The following is a 20,360-nucleotide window of genomic DNA, read 5'->3' as shown; positions in this document are numbered from 1 at the left end:
CTGAATCTTAGGGCAGAAATGAGAAGCAAGAAAGCATGTAATTGACAAAGTCACGTGTTCTCACTACGGGAACGGGCACAGCCAGCTCGAGAGCGAATGAGAGCGAAGACGAGAGCGAGGGAGAGGGAGAGAGAGAGAGGCAGCGAGCGAGAGAGAGAGAGGAGTAGAGCAGTAGGCTACAGAGGTGGTGTGAGTGAGGAAGGGATTGAAGGGAAGAGAGAAAGACATGACAAAAATATCAAAAGGCAGAAAGCACGCCGTACCATGCGAGCTAAACTGGTGACCGATGGGATCGAGGATGTCGGATTAATGGTGACTACCGCAGCCCGTTTTCGCAGAGGAAGCTTCTCTATTGCAACTTGGGTGCAGAGGGTCCGCGGGGAAACATGGCCGAAGGTTATTCTGCAATTATTTTCTATTTTCTGCTCTTAGTTTTGCTCCCTATCTGCTCGCGCGAGAGGGGAGAAGGAGGCAAGGTGCAACGTGATTATTGTTCCAAACCTCAAAAAAACCTGAACCGCCACTGCCGAGCACCACATCTAACCATGTTTCGCAGCATTAAGATACATTCAGTGTTAGAGCGTATATGCTATTCTGTCCACTAGTAAAGCTCGAGGAACCATGTGTACACCTGCCTCCCCCCCTCCCCATATAGCATGCAACTCCACATCAGGAGCGGGCTGTAGATGCACGAGAAAAATCCTCCACAAGTTACACCACTGAGCATGCCTGTGCACGAATTAGAGACATTCATCTGTCACGGAGTAACAACTTTTTTTTTTTTTTTTTTTTTTTGAGGGAATGTCTGGTTGATGCACAGCGGCTCAGAGCACCACGCGCCCCGGGTCGCTTATGTGACATGTGAAAATAGTATAGGAAATTTCTACCGGCCCTGAACTTCACATAGCCTGTCTGTGCAAGTGGAGGGGATTCCCCCCACGCTTCTTGGTGAAGTTTTTACGCAACAAAGCTCATTAAACTTATATAAACCTGTATGCGCGCAGGGCAGTGACTGTTCAGCGGTGTGTCTGAGCCTAAACAAAATGTTCTAACGTGCTTCTTGTGCTTGCCCGCTTGTTTTCTAGGAGGGTCGGGCAAAGGTGGCGGAGAAGACCCCGCCAAGTCCACCGAGCAGGAGGAGGACCGGACTCGACCTCAGGTCCTGTCGGGATCGGGCTTCTGCAAATGGTTCAACGTCCGGATGGGATTTGGATTTATCTCAATGACCAACAGCGAAGGCAGCCCCGTCGACCCCCCTCTGGATGTTTTCGTCCACCAAGTAAGTTGCTGAAAACATACACGCAAGCACTGAGGAATACACATCCGCGGCGCGATGATGTGGTGAGCATCGGCCTCGTCCGGATTTTTGAATTTTTAAAAGCGTAGAAAGGCCACGAATGATTGAGTACTTTTATTTCCTCGGCAAGAAAATGTCAGTGCTAGCTCAGAACCCATTTTGCTGCCCGTGGGGCCCTTTTGTTTCTTCACACAGCGATAGTTACATTGTATCATCCGGATGTTTTGCAGTGCCCAACACGTTACTGTGTAATAACACGTTGTCCACATGCTTAAGGCAAGGAAACAAAACAAAACAAACACACACACACACACACACACACATATAAAGTTCCTCAAAGCCACATGCGATCAGCTCTTCCCTCTTCCCTCTGTAAAGGGAAAGGGAAGAAATGTCGTGTGGATATGACACGGTTAGTTTCACACTTGGCCCTATAATGGACAGCAGAGCTTGCTTGATATCCAGCCAGCTAACATGTCGGAGAGCTCACACTGGGTTCTGTTCTGGGAAGGTGTGTTTTGCTCACTGCTGATGTTTGCTTGATGTATTTGAACCGTCTGTACAGTTTATAGAAACATCCTTTTACGTTCATACTCAGTTGTGACGTGAAGCCCGACCCCCCCCCCCCCCCCCCCCCCCCCCCCCCCCCCCCCGCATGTACTGTTGATTTATTGTGCATGGAGTTCATTTCAGAGGCCTTGTTTTTGACTTGTACATCAGACAAAGAGTAGTGGAGTCCTCCCTTCTTTCAGCTGCCCTTTCCCTCCGTTAAATCCCCCTTTTTACGGTCCTATAAAGTGGCTTTAAAATACTCATGAAACGACAGAGGACGAGGAGAGGCTCTTTTTTGGCCATTTCATTTGACACTCTCCCCTAGAAGTGTCTTCATTGTGAACTGGTGGTGGTGGTGTTGGTGGGGTGGGGGTCCAGTGGGTGTAGCAGGGGTCAGATGTTAGCAGTAATGTGGATTCGAAAAGAAAAAAGTGGCCTCACTGATTACTATAAGGCACATTGGTAGTACAGGGAAATGTGAATTATAGTTGCATAATTTTGTGGGACTTAAACACTTATAGTGTGTGTTTTTTTTTCAAGCTGCATGCCAGTCTAAAAATAGGGTGAGTAAATTTTTTGAATGGTATTTGTCTGTGTTCTGCACTAGTGAGGCAGTTTGCAGTGATAAAACTGGGTCTTTAATTCTGCTGCATTTGTGTTTAACTCATCTCTCTGAGCCATTTTCCCATTCAGCTCAGTTTATATGTATAAAAAAGAAAAAGAAAAGAATAAAAAACAATTTAAAGTATTCACAGTAGCTGACTGACCAAATGTGTTTAGTATCCCTGAATCCCGACAGTTATTTAGTTTATTTAGTTTGGTAATACACATGATTAAAAAAAATGACCTCTTTAAAAGCCTGCAGTAAAGCATAAAAATGATTATTTTCAGTGAATAATATTTAAACGAAATGCTGACCTTTGCTTTACATATCTCCATAGTCATAGCGTGGATGTGCATCATCATGTGCGCACGATATATTCTTAACATGTATTTGATGCAGTTTTTCATGTGCACATACTGTGAGTGCATGAAACAAGCAGAGGCTCAGGAAAGTGGATGACTACAGCACTATGTTATCAGATTTTGATTGATACGTCCACATTGTGTCTTCATCGACTGAAAGCACTGCATCTATCCATACACTCCAGACTCCTGTCTTCCCTGCTGCTCTGAGATGTTTTAGGAGTGGATCAGGCCAGCAAGGGTGAAGAAAGGTGTGCTCTGGGAAACAGTCTTAAGAGCTGAGCAGGAGTCAAATAAACACAGTGTGTCTAAGCAGCTTCGAACCTATAAGGCAGAATGGGCTTGTGCCATATATTGTTTTATATAGGAGCACTGTTTTTTTTTTTTTTTAGATCCACGAAAGGCTCACTAGATATTGTGTCGATGGAGACGTAGAGATGAAAATGGTCGCGGAGCTACTCTGTAATAATTTTCTTGTTTTTTATATTTTGGGGAAGAAAAAAAAAAGCAAATAGTTCCTAAAATATCCTTTTTTTTGTTAAAATTATAGCATTCAGTAAATCATATGTTTACGCTCCATCATTTGTCTCCCAGCGTTTCTGGCAGCTGGGTGCGTTTACAATAACCTAACTGTAATTTTGCACAAAAGGGAAGACGTTGTGCATTCATAAACATATTGTCATAATAAATGCAAACAACCCCATGATTTCTTCGCAAGGATTCACACTCATCTATACACTCTTATTAAACCAGTCACTCATTCTCTCTGACTGTTCCACCCTCTCTGCCTCTCTGCTAGCAGTCCGGAGCCATTTGAATATATTGACGTTATTTCCATGTTTAAAGGAAATTATTGAATTTGGAGATATTGAATTCAGATGTGGCGTTTTTTTTTTTTTTGTTAATGTGCAGTTACTTAAAATGTAATAATTCTTTTAGGATGTATCTTATTTTTCCATCAGTGGCACGCTAACAAGCAAACAGTTAAGGTTATGGATTATTTTATACACTCGTGGTTAAAGTTAGAATAAAACATTACAATAAAACTATTTGAAAGATTGCAGATTTATTCTTGCACAACACTGATCCCATCTGCATGAGAGAAGCTGAGGTAAGAAAGATGGGGAGGGGAAGAGGGAGCATGAGGACAGGAGGAAGAGGGGGGGGGGTTTCCCAAAGAGAGGGAAAGAGGAGGGATGTGGGAAAAAAAATAAGTGTGGGTGAGGGGTGGTGGAGGTACTGGGCTGGGGAGGGGGTGCTAGCAGTAGTCTAGGAGGAAAACATGAGTGAGAGGTTGGAAAAAGACGACCGAGTGGTGGAACGGGAGGTAAGGGAGGGAGGCTGTGATTGTATGTATACGTGTGTGTGTGTTTGTGTGTGTGTGTGTGTGTGTGAGTCAGTGTGAGGGTCCCGCCCGAGCACGAGGCGTCTTCCTGGGAGGCCTCTTCATCAGGGCTCCTATCTGATCACTTCCTTCTGGAAGGTGTGAAAGAGTAATTAAGCACCTTCACTCTCTGCTTAGTGTTTCCACCATTACATTATCTCCGTGTGTCAACCACTTCTCTACCTGGGCTGAGTGTTTTTTAATGTGTGTGTGTGTGTGTGTGTGTGTTGGTGGGTGACTTGGGGGAGGGTGGGGATCTCTCCTCGGGCATTCTTTAAAAAGAGGAATTTCTTAAAGACAAAAAGGCAAGAGGGTAGGCAAGGGGTTTTGGGGGTTGGGGGTGCTGCTTGCCCTTTGTCGGTAATCAGTTTGAAATGTTGAACAGTTTGCTGCTGCTACTCTCCTGAAACCCCAAGAGTATGTGTTCAATTTATGGAGCCCCTGCGAATGTTTGTGCAGGCTTCTTACTTTCTGCTTCTCAGCCACCAGGTTGTCGATGTCTACGTGTGAACCGTTGTAAGATGTTCTAGGTTTTGAGTGTGCATGCGTGCACGCTTGAGAGAGAGTGTGTGTGTGTGTGTGTGTTTTGTGTAGTGAGGTTAAAGTGGGCCCCTAGTGAGATTAACCTCTGGTCCGTGTCACCGTTTGGCATGCAGGCCCCACCCATCTCTGCCTGCAGATAGCCAGTATCAGGCTTTGTGTCTCCTGCAGCCACACTACTCCACTCACTCTCGCCACCACCACCAACCCACCCTCTCCTTCTTTACATCAAATAAAGCAAAAGAAGAAGAAAGGCAAGTCATGTGACTTCCTTTTGAGGAGCTGGCCACATATAGTGGATGTTTGATTGGTAATTGGAAAGGTGACGGAGCAGACAGAGAAGGGCTACAAATAAAAAAGAGCAGTAGTTCTGGTCATGTCAGTAAAAGCTGATTAAGTGTTTTACCATCACTGGTATTTAATTAATCTATTTTTTTAATTAACCAGACTGAAGCATTCAGGAAGGCTCTTTCATTCACTTTAATATTTAATATTCTTGGCTGTTCAGTGCTTCTGTGGAATGTTTGATACATTTTAAGAAAAAGAAATTTAGTGGGATTGCAATTTGCAATTTGTTTTAATTTATTAGCACTTTGTTTCTCCATTGATTGTTTTGTCTTTAATGTCAGAAAATAGTTTAATGTGCCCAAACTTAAACACATCCTAAGTCTGTTCTTTTTAATCTGTACAGCAAAGGAAATAAGGATATTCACTCCACTGTCTGCGACAAGAAATTAAAATTTAAAAATGATTTTAAAAAATTCATCATCATCATCATAGACTTAATGAATCGAACAATTGTTTCATTTCTGAAGGATAGAGAAAAGGTTGCATTTAGGAAATGGCAAAGCATGTGTAAACAGATGTTTAAAGCTTACTTTGTTCAAAACGGTGCATGAAATGAGTTTTAATTTGCGATGCTATATGGTCAGATTTCTATTAAAAAAATTGCTAGAGAAGCAGATAAAAGCAAATTATATCTAAAAACACTAATGCCGCAAAGGTTCAAATAAAAACAAAGATAATGATTAGATAAAGGTTAGATCTGTCATGGTAAATAAAATGTAGAAAATCCCTCAGTCAAACATCTGACTATGTAGACCTCATGTTCATCTCTTTGCATTCATGTCATAATTCATCAAATCCAAACTAATAACCTGCATTCCTGTTTGTGTCATGTTTGTCATGCATTACATCATCCGTCTCCTTTGTTAGAGCGGTCGGGTTCAGTGCCAAAACATACAAAGAAAAAAAATGACAGCTGCTGGTTTTTTTTTTGGTTTTTTTTTTGCCTCTGTAAATAAATTCATTCATAAAAATCAATGAAATCGTGATTTTAACTCAAACCATGTGAACTAACAATGTAAAAGTGTAATGTTTGAAAGGTTTTGCGTTGACCCTGTCATTTTTTTCATAAAAGAAACGAGACAAATAAATAAATTAAAAAAAACATTCACCTTTTAAAAGTCATTTTTAATTTAGATTATTTCCTATTATTTGTTCTTTTGTGAAAGTGACACCTCGTTAAATGGTAGCAGTGAATCTTTGGAACAACACTGGGCTGTGTCTGTTTTGAATGGGTGCAGTTATTAGCAGGCTGTGTGTTTTATCACCAGTCACCTCAGTGAGGTTCATTTCCCCTCTCATGCTGATAAATGTACCAAGATGATCTAGTGCTTCCTTCCCCAGATCAAATATTTGGGCCAGTCATAATCGGGGGGTGTTGGATGTTGTTAATTTGAAGCAGGGGAAACATGAAGGCTTTTAAGTGTTTGATGGGGGCTGGGCGAGGTTCAAAGGTCAGAGCCACTAATGACAACGTGTTGAGGAGAGCTGCGGTGTCACCGACATAAGAGCGGCTCTGTTGGTGGTTTTCACTGGCATGTTTGTGTATGTGTGTGTGTGTGTTTTTCCTCTCCCTTTCTCTCCTCTTTCTTCTTTGGTTTATATATATCCTGTTGGGTTATGTCCATCTGAGCTGATCTAGCCCAGCTTTGTCCGCTTAGCATTTCCTGCATATAAAAAGCTACTCAGTGACCCCAAGCCACATGTTGACCACCATCTCCCTCTACACTCTCCCGTTCCTCCTAGAAACAAGCACAATACCCTTCTCCACCTCTGATTTAAAGCATCCCATAATTAGCCATTCCATAGCTGGTGGTCGCCTCGGAGAGAGGCTGGTGGAGGATGGTGGCTCTCCTCTCTGCTTCCCCATCCCCTCGCATTACAGCTTCCTGTATTGATTGCTGGGTCTGGTGATGACGAGGGCCGGCTGATGAAAAGGAGGGCTATTTCTATCTAGGATGTCAGAGTCGATATTGATCTCTGGCTCTTTCTTACACACACACAGGCACACACACACACACACACACACACACACACACATACACACACACACACACACACACACACACACACGGTCACATGCATGAAGACATAAAGATATTTATTACACATAAGGAAGCTTGTAAGCATAATCAAGCCCTTTCAGAGTATCTTGGTATCCTTTTGTTGGATAAGTTTCTTCCGTTTAAGGGATGACACTAGCTGCTAGTGATTCTTAAGTTAAAGCACAAAGTGCTGGTGTGGTCTTCCTGGCAGGCTGGGGGTGGTGCTTGGATGTATATACCACTGACCCCAGGATTTCTCCTGCTGACCTGTGGGGTTCCTGATCAAATGGTGGTTTTGTTCCTGACCTCCCCCAAGTCCAGCCACTGATCAGGAGTTGCTCCTCCATTGGAGCTGAACAGAATGCGGTGGAGGTAGTTGCATGAAGCCCCCCCAATCCTCGTCTTCCTTCAGATTCCCACCCATATCCACCTCCCTGTGCTTGGCCCCTCCCCCATTTTGTGTTCTCTTGTGCTCCTTCTCTCTTTTTCGTTCTGCTCGGTCCCTCACCTCAGCCTTGCCCTTTCCTGAGTAAACTGAACCGGGTCAGGACACCCGCCAGGTCACTTGAGAGGAGGACACTCAGGTTGCAGGTTCTGATTTGTGAACTACACACACACACACACACACACACACACACACACACACACACACACACACACACACACACGTGCGCGCGCGCACACACACTCTGCAGCTACACATGTATATGCAAATCCATATGCTGCAGTTTATTATGTAATTGTGGAGAATGAGCTTTTGCAAGTGCATGCATCAGAACCCATCTGACACAAATATGATACCACATCCTATATAGAGGAGACCACATCCTATATGGAGGTGTGTGTGTGTGTGTGTGTGTGTGTTTTCCTACATTTCTGCAATTTCTGCAGAACAAAAGGGGTTGTGTGGTTTCCTCACTGGTGCATTGTGGGAACTGAGGGAGTTGGAGAGGGGGGTAGAGACAAACCACTCAACTTTGACCTGGAGAGACAAGCTGCTTCTGGACGGAAGAGGAAGGGGCTCGTGTGCCACAGTCTAGATACCAGCTGATGTTTAGTTATTATCATTCTGAATATATTGTGTTTTGTTGGGTATAGGCACAACCTTTTGTTGCCTTTTTACTGATATCTGCTGAACAAATACCTTTTAGCCGTTTGGATGGTCTAATGATGGTAATTATAAAATCAATTGGTGTTTTAATTTGAATGACTGGGATTCAGCTTGCTTCTGGTTTCTTGTTTGGTTGATTATTATTCCCATCTTAGCAGTTTTCGTTGATAAAGGAGTAAGTTAATGAATATTGAATCTTAGATTTTTATTTTTTGGTAGCACTACCTCTTGAGATTGATCATAAAGCTGCTCGCTCCATTTGTGACTCCCCTCACCGTCCCTTCTGTGTTATTCCCTCTTTTACATCTGTGGTGCAAAATCATTCTTCTCGCTCATTTCCATTCCCCGATTCTCATCTATTCCTCAAAGCCAAATCCAATAGCCAAATGCCCAAAATGGATGAGTCTTCCATCAGCAATCGACTAGAAGCAAAGTGGCCTTGGCTGTTAGTCTCACTTACTGCAGAGAGAGAATCAAAAAGGACATCAGGGAGAAAATAAATGAATGAATGAATTTTGGACAAATTACTTTTATTGAATAGTTAATGCAGGTGAATTCCCTTTCTAATAAATTGTTGAAATGTTAAAATGTGGAAAAAAGAAGGAAGGATAGTTCCAAAGAGCTTAAATTTGAAGGCACAGCTGTTCTGTGAATATATATTTTTTAATGGAGATTAAACTGAAAACCTATTTATTGTTTTATTATATGCATTTAAATGAAAAGAAATTTAAAGGAAAAATTATATTATACTTTCACTGATGCTATGTGAAAGCTGTTGAAGGCCTGTTGATTTGGATTAATAGCTAAATGTTTATGATTGATATGTACTAGCTGGTGTCTAAAATACATATTTAAAACAAATTAAAACACTGAAAAATTTTAACTAAAGGAAAATGACATAATTATACACCAGCTTCTCTCTTTGTGTTTTCTTATTTTAAGGATTTCTCTAAGATTTTGTGGCTTTCTAAAACTTTTTTTGTACTGAACTATAAGTTGTAAAAATACTATTTATAAAAAAACTCCAATAACATGCTTTCTTCTTTGACAGTAAAAACAGATTTGTTTTTATGTTTTTATGTTTTAAGTTGGCCTTTGATATAAAATTTTAAGGTATAAAGGCAAAGTTAGAAGTAAAGGGAATATTAAAACACATTGGTCATCAAATTTATATTTAAAAAAAGTGTTTAAAATGTAATCGCATAAAAATTCCTTTAAAATATAAAAAAATAGAACTTATTTAATGCAAGATCAGAGTTTTTTTTTTAATGTAATTAAAAGTTTTTCTTTACTCTTAAGAAAGTCTTGGCCTGTTCCTCATTTAGAAAGTGCTGTGACATATTCACTGTCTGTTAATTTTATAGGAATTTTGAATAATTGAGTGTTGTGATAATTTTACTACCTGTCACCTGAATTTTTAAAGGTGTACTAAAATAGATCCAAAGAGAATTATATTGATAGCATATTTTTACTTTTAAATATTTTTTTTTTTTGTGTTTGAATTCGGTTTTGAAGATAAAAGGTTTGTTTTCTTTGTGAAACAAGGTTAAATATTTTTAAAGTTTAGTTTTTTGCCATACTTGTTTCCCTGAAGGAAACAGAAATGTATTAAATGAATTTTTCACTCCCATTTAATCCCTGTGTTATCCCACTGGTCATTTATTGTACAGTGGTTTTCAGATGGATAATCATTCGAGTGCAGTGAGTTCAGACACTATTCTTAGTTTGTAATTAATTCCCACATCCTCTGTACGTCTTTCCTCTCTCTTATGTTTTCATCTCTATCCACAAACCACCTATAGAGCGCCTTTAGCTTCCTGTAACCTCAGTCGTTGCAGAAAAATGCTGCTGTGCACAATTTCTCTCCTTCCTCTATAGTTTCACATCTATAGCATTTGATCATTTGAGCCTTTCTCTTCCTTTGTCTCCTACATATCGGTGTCTACAGCATGCACTGCTTTTACAGATAGCCTGTGCGTTATTTATAGGTCTTGATGTATAGTAGGTAGTAGGTTTGCTCTGCACACTGCATGCCCATGTGGGTGTGTGTTTACCTATAAGATCTGCAGGGCTCGCTGCGATTCATGAAGGTCATGGATACTGTGCCTATCAGCCGTCCACTCTGTGCAATCAACAAGACATAAATCATTGTCTACTGGTTATGTAGTAACTAAATCAATATTTCCGATCATGTAGATAAGATGGATGGTGGGTGCTTTGAAAAAAAAAAAAAAATGATTGTATGGGTGTAACATCCTTGTCTTTCCAGCATGCAGAGAGAATAGGAAGTGGTGTCTCTGCGAAAAAGTAGATAAAGAGAGTAAACCAAGGACACGTCATGTGAGATAAGTCGCTCTGTGCACCAACCTTCATCGCAGTTGGCACAAACCACATACAGTCAACCCACCATGTTTGAAATAATGTATTTTTCCTACTGGTATTCATTGCTTGCTAATAGGTGTTGCGTTTGCTGCGTGCAGGAGCAGTTTATAAAAGCCCGTCTCACAAACTTGCCAGTGTTAATACAGTACATGCTGATTCTTAAGCTATGTGGAAATGACAAGTGTTGATTGGAGAGGATTTTACTTGCAAATATAATAACTGGTCAATAGTAGATGTGTAGATTTAACCTAATGGGTGTGGGCTTGCGTAACATTAATGCTGAGCTTTATCTTATGCAGACAGAAAGAGGAACTAATCCATTTTCACTGAAAGACGACATTTTCTGCTTAAGAACGGGGCGGTCTTTATGTCTCGCTGCATACTGAAGACCATTAAAGTGTAATAGTCTTTGTCAGTTTCCATGCATCACTTGGGGCTACAAAAAATATTCAGTGTAACCACCAAAAGTAAAATGCATCCTGATGCCATTGTATAAAAAGCCTTTAATGCTGACATCATGGAGATCTTTCAGTTGCCTTTAATGAGCTACCAAATTATTCACCTTATACAGTGACCTGTGCATGTCTAGCATAATTTAAATGACTCAGATTTACTTTTCCTGGAACAATTTTGCTCTTACACAATTTAACAAGACAACAAGCTAACAGAAATGAACCTTTACAGATTTATTTTTGTATATGCTTGAAATTTTAATATTTTAACCTGAGGGACCAAAATGCTTTGATATTAAAATTAAAGCAATTTCAATAAACATGAGCACTAATGTGTTGGATGCTTCTAGCTTATAACATACAGGGCCTTCTCCTACTTAGATGCACACCCTTATATCTTGCATTGAGCTATAAGCATCTGCCTCTTTTAAAGGGATAATTGCTTCCCCCCCCTCCCAACAGAGCAAACTGGTGATGGAGGGCTTCCGCAGCTTAAAGGAGGGTGAGCAGGTGGAGTTCACCTATAAGAAGTCCTCTAAGGGCCTGGAGTCCCTGCGGGTGACCGGACCTGGTGGGGGACCCTGCGCAGGCAGTGAGAGGAGACCCAAAGGGAAGGTCCCACTGCAGAAACGCAAACCAAAGGGAGACCGGTGAGTTTTATTAATTTTTGAAATATGAAAAAAAAAAGGTATATTTTTCTATATGCATGAATTCAATGACACATAATCATGCATCATAGGTTTTTATCTGCAAAACCTGAATGTATATAGCTGCCTGTGGCTAGCCTGCATTGAGACAGCAGGGCTGTGGTGTAGCAACAGGAAACATACTCTATATGTACCGCAGTGAGCAGTTTCTGAGTGGGCTGAGATTATAGATTAAATCTATTCAATCTGCCTCAGTACATGCCTGTTGCTATGGTTATTGTGCACCATAATAAGGAATTGAATAGGGCACTTCGCCTGCCATTGCCGCTATTTTAAATCAATTTGCCAGCTTTTACATTAGAGACTGTATTAGCACAGGGGTAGATTGGACCTATATGCATCTCAATGCAGCAGTAGCCAAATCAATTGTTTTGTTCTCAGTTGAATCCTGAAGGGTGCTTTGCTACAATCTGTCGAGGGAGCCATATGGAGCGCCTCGAAAAACCTAAGCAGAGTGCTCCTGTCCTCCTACTGAAAGAAAGTGCCCTCATTTGATGTGCGGCAAATCCTGCCAGGTAGAGTCTAAATACTGTATCTGCTGTGGGAAGGTATCACATGATTTCAAGGCTACATTTACATGAGAAAGTGCAGCTCTGGCACCCTTTATGTTGCTGCATCGCTGCTGCTTCAGTTCACCAATGCAGCGCTATCCAGTTTTGTTTTTTTTTAAGTGCAAAAAGAAAAGCATTTGTTAGAAAGGAAGAAACAGTATCTGACAGAGAAGGTTCCCTGATTGGTTTACACAGCTGAATTATTCAGCTTATTTGGGATAATTGATCCAGTGTTAGGTCAAGTGTCTGTCTTCTGCTAAGGTGGTAGCAAGGTAGTATTGGATTCAGTGATGGCAGGTAGATGTCTGTGATGTCATCTGTCTTTGTGAGTGCTGGCCAGTGTGAGCGGCTCCTGGTGGCAGTTACGCTGCTCTGACCCCTGCTGGTTACTCGGCTATGCAATCGACCAGTTCACCCTTCGCTCTGGAGCTCCTCAGGTCACATTACATTGTTCATTTAAAAAACTGCGTAAACAATTCATTGGTCGTAGAAATAATAGCTGAAAATGTGATGAGAGCAGTGGATTCTGAGAAACAGAAATGAGCAAAAAAAAAATGTTTATCAGTAATTGTTTAAATATGTTCATCAGCTGTTGCTTATTTGTCTTTAACTGATTAAGCACTCATTCATAACAATTTTACTGCAAAAACAAACAAACAAAAAAAAAAGATTGCCAAAGATATTTGCCTAACAGCTCATTAGTCTTAATCAGTGCTAGAAGCTTTTTTTTAATATTAAACATTAAACTCTTCTGTCACATAACACCCAAATATTTTGAGCTGTTTTTATCTTCATCGAGGTAGTTTCCAGTTTCATATCAAATTTAGTTTATCAATTAATCAAGAAAATATTCATTTATATATTTGTAAATAAAGGTCTTGGAGAAAACTACATTTAATGTCACTCTGTAAAAAGCTATAGGTGGGAAAGCCTTTACCGTGTTACGTGGAAAAGCAAAAGTATATGAAGCATGTAATGACAATTCTTTTGTTGCCAAGAAAATTTAAACTGCACTTCTGACCTGTATTTTCTCCTCATGTTTAAAGCATTTCAATCAAATTAGCTGAGACTAAACTGCACCTTCGTTACACTAAGTCAGTGCATGAGCTGTGACATATCAGAAATTTACCAAAGTGGACTTTTTAAACTTTAAAACCTGAATTCTCCAATAAATTGATAGATTTGTATCGTACCTTGAGATCTGAACTATAATTAGCATATAAATATAATTATTTAATTGCATGAATTAATTGATCACATCACTGTAGTTGTGTGAATCCAGGTTTTGAGGACACTTACTAATTACCTCTCAAAACCTTACCTGTGAGTCCTTCTTAATTAATGTCACAGCTTTTAATAAGGTAGCACTCTTACCTTTATATTCTTATATTCTTTTATGTTTTCATATTATAGAAAAACAATAACTATGTATTCTAGAACTATGGCACATTCCATTTTCTTGTTTAATTCAAAGATCCCAGTTGTTATTTTATTGGATGCAAAGAACAGATGTTAAGTAAAGATAATTTATGACCAGAAGGCAGAAACATGCTCCCACAGAAAAAAGCTGTCATGGTATAATTTCTTATTTAGTGGTAGCCTGGTCTACTTGCTGATTCTTATTTTGCTAATTGGCCATCAAATCAGATGCACCTTAAAATGTCTACAGTGAGCAGTTATTTCATGATGATAAGCAGCTGAGTTTTGCACTGCTGCAGTGGAAATTCAAAGTAATCTGGTGAATTCAGCATCTGTTCTAGACTTCATTGCCCAAGAGCTTTAAGCTTTTTACACAGGATATTATTAAAAACCAGAACAGTGACTAATATGTAACATAAAGCCTTTAAAAAAAAGAGCATGTGACAAAAAAAAAAAAAAAAAAAGACTTAATGCAATGCCAAAACAAGAGATGGATTCATGACAGGCTAACATCTTGATCTCCTTTCCCTTCACATTTTTATTGTTGCTCTTTCATTGCTGGCGTTCTTCTTGTCAGAGTCAATAACATAATGCACTTTGGCACGAGCAAAATCACGTACCACACTCCCATCTAGTGGGGAATTGTAGTTGAAGCAGGTATTTCTACTCTGTAGTTCCGATGTGTCACACGAATATAAAGACCTTTTTTTAAAAAAAAAAATTACAGTTACATTTAGGACCATAATTTGTTGAACAATGATGCAGTTTTTTCAAAAAGTCAATTTGTGATTGAAGTACAGACTTTCAGCTTTAATTCAAGGGGTTTAACTAAAAAAAATTTTTTTGCAATAACTGTTCAGGAATTACAGCGATTTTTATACACACTCCCCCATTTTCAGAGGCTCAAACTTAATTGGACCATCGACTGACAAGCAGCAATAAAGTGGTAGCAAGGTGGTACTGGTCCATAGAGGGGAGTAGACATGAGTGCTTATGTCTGATTAATTTGTCATGAAATTAAGCAGCAATAATATCTGAAGTGTTGAATTTGTATTCTGGAGCATTTCACTGGAATTTTAAATATGAGGCCCAAAAAAGTCAAGTGCAAGTAAGGGATGCTATCATCCCCCACCCCACCCCCTCAAACATAAATCTATCAGAGAGACAGCAAACACTTTGGGAGTGGTCAAATCACAAAATGGTACATTCTTAAAAAGAATGAACACACTAGCCAGCTCCGCAACAACAAAAGGACTGAAAGACCACAGAAGACAACTGAAGTGGATGATGGTAGAATTATTTCCATTGTAAAAACAACTTCACAGCATCTAACAAGTCAGGAACACTCTGTCAAGGTCTACAATTCATGAGTGGAAATAATGAGGTTTTACAACAAGGTGCAAACCATTGGTTACACTCAAGAATAAAAAGGCCAGATTAGCCTTTGCCAGGAAACATCTGAAAGAGCACGCACAGGTCTTTGGACAGATGAAGCCAAGATGAACTTGGACCGGAATGATAGGAAAAGAGAAATATAGAGGAGAGAAACTAACTCATGATCTGAAGCATACCATATTACCTGCCAGACATGGGGGAAGCAGAGTTGTGGGTATGAATAGCTGCCAGAACCGGGTCACTAGTGTTTATTGATGATGTGACTGCTGATAGAAGTAGGAGGAGGAATTGTGAAGTGTACTATACTCTCTGCTCAGGAACACTGATTGCACAGCGCTTCATAGTTCAAATGGATAATGACCCAAAGAATACTGGAAAAGCAACTCAAGAGTTTCTCAAGGCAAAGAGATGGCATATTCTTCGATGGCCAAGTCAGCCACCTGATCTCAACCAAATAGAGCACGCTTTTCAGTTCGTGAACACAAAACTGAATGCAGAAAGAACAAACCTAGCAGAGCATCTCAAGGGAGGCTAACCGGCAACATTTGGTGATGTCCATGGGTTCTAGACATCAGGCAGTCAACGACTGCAAAGGATTTACATCCAAGTATCAAAAACAATCCTTATATTTAAAATGATGTGAGTTTGACCCATTACTTTTGAGCCTCTGAATATGGTGTATAAAAGTTGCTGTAATTCCTATACAGTTGTGTCTTTGTCCAACAAATTATGGACCTAACTGTATTTTTAACCACGTGTTTGCAGATTCAAAACTATAGTCTGTTTTCTGTTTCCTAAAATAAAAAAAGAAGAAACATCCTGTTCATTCTATCTGTTCTTTTCTACTTTGTGCCCTGCAGCTGTTATAACTGTGGAGGTCTGGATCACCATGCCAAGGAGTGTGGCCTGCCCCCCCAGCCAAAGAAATGCCACTACTGCCAGAGCATCACGCACATGGTGGCTCAGTGTCCCCACAAGGCGCTGGCGCCCGCCACAGGCTCTCAGGACCAACATGCGTCTACCTCGGCCTCTAGCCCAGGGACCGGGCCCTACCTCTGTCTCCCGGAGGAGGAGGAGCGCTCTGGCTCGTCTCCTCTGGAGGGCTCCACATCTTCCCCCGAGGAGCCCCATACACATCGTGGCTCGCGGACCCAGAGGTGGAGGAAATCCTGAAAATAGTCCATAGAGGTGAATCTTTCACCGCTAGCCTCTGACACCTCATGTCTCCCCTCAATCAAGGTTACCCGAAGCTCCCCTCATCTACCTCACACCTGTGAAAAATGGGAGGTCTTTATTTCTTTACTTCTATTGTATTTTTACTTTTTTTTTTTTTTTTTTTTAATTTCTAACCAGCGCAGCTATGGCAACGATCAACGGGGGTACGTGATGGGCATGAATGTGTGTGACTGACTTGCAGTCATTTGGTGCAGCTATAGCAACCACCGCTGGAATGGTGACTGCAGGGGATGACCATTTCTCTTGTTTCAGTCTCTGCAGCATGAGAGCAAAAAAAAAAACCAACAAAAAACCAACATTGTTTAAGACTAGGCTTGATGATTGTTATTGCCTTTGTTACCCTTGGACCTAAGTGTTGGCCATTTTTAATGCTTTTTTTCAACACAAGTATGTTGCAGATTTAAAGCCACAAAATATCCTGTAGGCCTAATCATTCTGAAGAATCATGATGCATCCTTTTAGCACACATGGTAGCTCATCTTAAGAAGGATTAAAAGAAGACTTCTAAAACCTCAAGACCCTCTAAGTGATAATCCAGACCCACAGGACTGTTAGCTTGGCTTCTAAAGATCATTAGGGAAACTTTACAGATCCCAGAGGGAATTTTTGAAAAGACAGTGGGCTGCTAGATTACACTCTATGCTTCTTAAACACTCACATACATACATACCTCTTACATGAAATAGACTGGACCAACTGATTGTCAAACTTTGAGCATGTGCAAAACCGAGAGAAAGCGCGTGTCCTGTGTGTGTTAGGCGTGCTCGAAAAGAAAGCAAAACTGTCAGACTGGAGCGCCTCTTCTTCAGGTGTGAGTCAACACTATTAACCCTTATGTTTCCTATTATTATACATAGACACCGTCTATATAAGACATCATATAATCCATCTAGATCATAGTTTAGATTCAAAGTAATGGAACGGATCATTAGATTCCCATTTTGGTTGTGGCACAATTAGTTGAAAATAACATTACGGTTTATAAATTATAGTATAAGTCATTAATATATATGTAAAGTCACAAGATATAATTGAAATTTTATTAACGTTAAGTAATGCATATGTAAGGAATTAGCTCTGATGTAGGTGTAAATTGCATGGGATGCTATGTTGGTGTGTGAAAACTCTCTCTCTATTTAACCATTTTCATTCACAACAAATCAAACAGACTGAAAAAAAAAACTCTATAATTTCTCTCATTCGTTAGCTCAGATACTCAGAAATCACCTTTGATACAGCACAAACGCTCACCTTTTTGTTACAGGTGTAGTATCAGACCATTATAGTGTCATTGTATCTGGTTTATTTAATACCTCACTAACTATCCTTCTTGAAAAATGAATGTCAAGCTGTTTGCTCTCCCAGCCGTGTCACAGTAAGATCAAACCACCTGTTCCTCTTCCATCTGTGCCTACCATTTGTTAGTCAGCACCAGCCAGGTTAATGCACACCTCTCTTTGGGATGAGGTGATGTCACTGCTGCTGCTGCTGCTTCAAACTCATTGAAAAAAAAGGAGAGAGGGAGAGAGAGAGAGAGAGAGAGAGATAGATAGAGATAGAGATAGACAATAAGAGTGCTGCTTTTGGTATAACTTGAATCTCAAGCATGGCTTTAGTGGCACTTATTTGTGACCTAACAACTCTTCTCTGACCATACTGAATGTGAAAAGAGCTTATCTGAAGTCGACCCCTCACACAATTCAAGTCGGGTCGCTTTGGAGTTGTATCTTAATGTTCTGACAAATCAAATAACTTTGTATGATTCTATCGAACTAGCTTGTGTGTTTTTAAAAGCTCTAAGTAGACAAGCAACTTTTTTGGTATATTTCCATACCAAAGAGTGTGGCTTTATTTTTCTTGAAGGCATTTAATGTTAAGACTTGCTGAAGTGCTTGCTATCCTCACTCTTTCAGATAAGAGGGACTTATTGCTGAAAGCGCATTAGAGCAGTTGTTGTTGTTGTTGTTGCTTTTTTTTTTATTTAATGTACAGTTTTTTTTTTTTTTGAATGCGTGCGTGCGTTAAAGATCAAATCTCAACAATGCAGCATGACAGAGAAAAAAAAAAGAAAAGTGAATGACCAAACCACAGAAGGAGCACAGCCCATGCTCAAAACACTATGGAAACATCTTTTTGTATGATGTATTTTTTACATTTTTACACACAATTCCTCTCAGGATGATGAACTGTTCTCAGGGAATTAACCAAAAAAAGTGTATTTTATTCTTTTGGGAATCATCCACTGACTGACTCAACAAACTCTGTTAAGCAATGACGAAGAAACGTGTGTAACCGATTTATGTACTATTAGCAACTACCTCTTGAGTTATACATAGCTGTGCATTTCTTTTTGTTTGTATATATCATTTTTTTTTTCTTTGATGATCAACTTTAGGTCTCTGTTATACTGACATGTTGTGTGAGATGTTCCCTAATGTTGCCACAGACTTCCTGGTCTTCCTTCTCAGTTTTAATGAGTTTTTCTATTACTGCAAAACAGTTTTTTTTTTTTTGTTTACAGCAAAAGGCTACCTCATAAACGCTGTTCCTCCACAAACTCCTTACCTCCTCCCAAGCCCTCTACCTCCTCCATGCAGTTTTTTTTTAATTAAAATGCCACTTATCGCACTAGAGTCACACAGCATTTTCAGCAAATCAGCCCTTCAGTGGCACATCACTTGTGACTCCAAATATATTATCTTACAATCAAAGCCCTTTTTTGACGCTTTTACATATCGTCGGAATGGGCATTTTGTCTCATGTATCCAGGGTGAAGTTCTTCTGCCAGCTCTGTGTTATAGAGTCATTATCAATTAGCTGCAGACAGCCGGAGAGTTTACCTCAGTTTGTTGGACTGGCTACAGATGTGTTAATCAGAAAATATATTTCACTGTCTCTGTGAACACTTTGAGAAAAAGACATCAACTGTTGTTTTTTTTTTTTTTTAGTTTGTATTTCATCATAACCATTTTGGAAACCACTTGATGATTGGTTTAAGAAGGAGAAGAAAAGGATTGTACTCAAACAAGGAGTGCCTATCTCTCTCTTTTTTTTTTTTTTTAATGTCTGTTTGACCTAATACCAAATAGATAATATCTTCTTTTGGGGCTCTCTGGCTTTGGTTAGCCAGATCTACAGCCCAATCAGAAATTGTGCAGTTTTGATACCATGTCCTTTCTTGTTGCAAACTGCATTTGTGGTATAGAGCGGCGATTAACCGTGAAGATAAAATTCAGTAGATTTTGTTGTAATCGTGACATTTCCTGAAAGACATTTTTAAAAATGTTTGTTCTCTGTACCTAACTCTCGAGGTTAAAGACTGATGTTGCATATAACTGCAGTATTACAGTTAGCGCTCAACTGAGTGAGTCACTATGTTGCAGTGGGCCTACATACGCAACTAAAAGCTCGTTAATGCCAGTTATGATCAAAGTACACAACCATGTACAAATATAGTGATATTAATGTTATGTTTTCTTCCAATCAATGTAACTACTGATTCTTCTTCTACGTACTATTCAGTATTTGACACAGCCAAGAAACCCTTTTTATATGAGAGGCAAATCTCCCTGCGGTAGTAATAATCAAATGGTTATTGTGAAAGTTTGTCAAGGCTGCATTGGGGAAAATTATCTGTTAAATGGTATAATAAATCCTTTTCCATTTGTCTTGTGTTTTAAATCATGTAATCATTAAAAGCAAGCAAGCACTCATCCATGCAATCATCAAAACCACCAGACATTTGGTATCTTGAAGGTGCTTAGTTTGAGTAGCGTGGCTTTATCGAGTGCAGTTTGATACCACAGAAAACAGTGAAAACCAAAATAAAGAAAAAATGGTAAATCTGACAGATTCCATTATAAATCATTGAATGTAATCCATACTGAAAGCTGCCCAAGTGTGCCCCACAGTGGTGGTAGTGAAGAACAGAAATGTCACATTAGAATCATGTGGCCTTAATCCCTTGTAGAGATGTAT

The 20,360-nt window shown here is 39.8% G+C and overlaps 1 protein-coding gene across 2 annotated transcripts; it reads left to right on the top strand.

Moving 5' to 3' along the window:
• Positions 1-327: 327 nt before the first annotated feature.
• lin28b (lin-28 homolog B (C. elegans)) lies at positions 328-16,602 on the top strand. Of its 2 annotated transcripts, XM_030721674.1 has the most exons (5): positions 328-396; positions 1,086-1,279; positions 11,537-11,724; positions 16,007-16,334; positions 16,500-16,602. In XM_030721674.1, exons 1-4 carry the CDS (start codon positions 387-389, stop codon positions 16,317-16,319), a joined length of 705 nt encoding a protein of 234 aa, XP_030577534.1. In that variant the 5' UTR covers positions 328-386; the 3' UTR covers positions 16,320-16,334; positions 16,500-16,602. The 2 variants fall into 2 exon arrangements, with proteins under 2 accessions (XP_030577534.1, XP_030577533.1); XM_030721673.1 differs by lacking the exon at positions 16,500-16,602 and having other exon boundaries at positions 16,007-16,412.
• The last annotated feature ends 3,758 nt before the right edge of the window (positions 16,603-20,360 follow it).

Source organism: Archocentrus centrarchus, chromosome 24 (genome assembly GCF_007364275.1).
Source record: "Archocentrus centrarchus isolate MPI-CPG fArcCen1 chromosome 24, fArcCen1, whole genome shotgun sequence".
NCBI lineage: Eukaryota > Metazoa > Chordata > Actinopteri > Cichliformes > Cichlidae > Archocentrus > Archocentrus centrarchus.
The sequence above is the reverse complement of the archived record's forward strand: the minus strand, read 5'-3'. Positions and strand labels throughout refer to the sequence as shown.

What these genes read in the sequence shown, in the direction of transcription:
- lin28b (XM_030721674.1), top strand. An exon ending in TGGATGTTTTCGTCCACCAA is followed by an intron (nt 1,280 to 11,536) that starts GTAAGTTGCTGA and finishes CCCTCCCAACAG; the next exon opens with AGCAAACTGGTGATGGAGGG. An exon ending in CGCAAACCAAAGGGAGACCG is followed by an intron (nt 11,725 to 16,006) that starts GTGAGTTTTATT and finishes TGTGCCCTGCAG; the next exon opens with CTGTTATAACTGTGGAGGTC.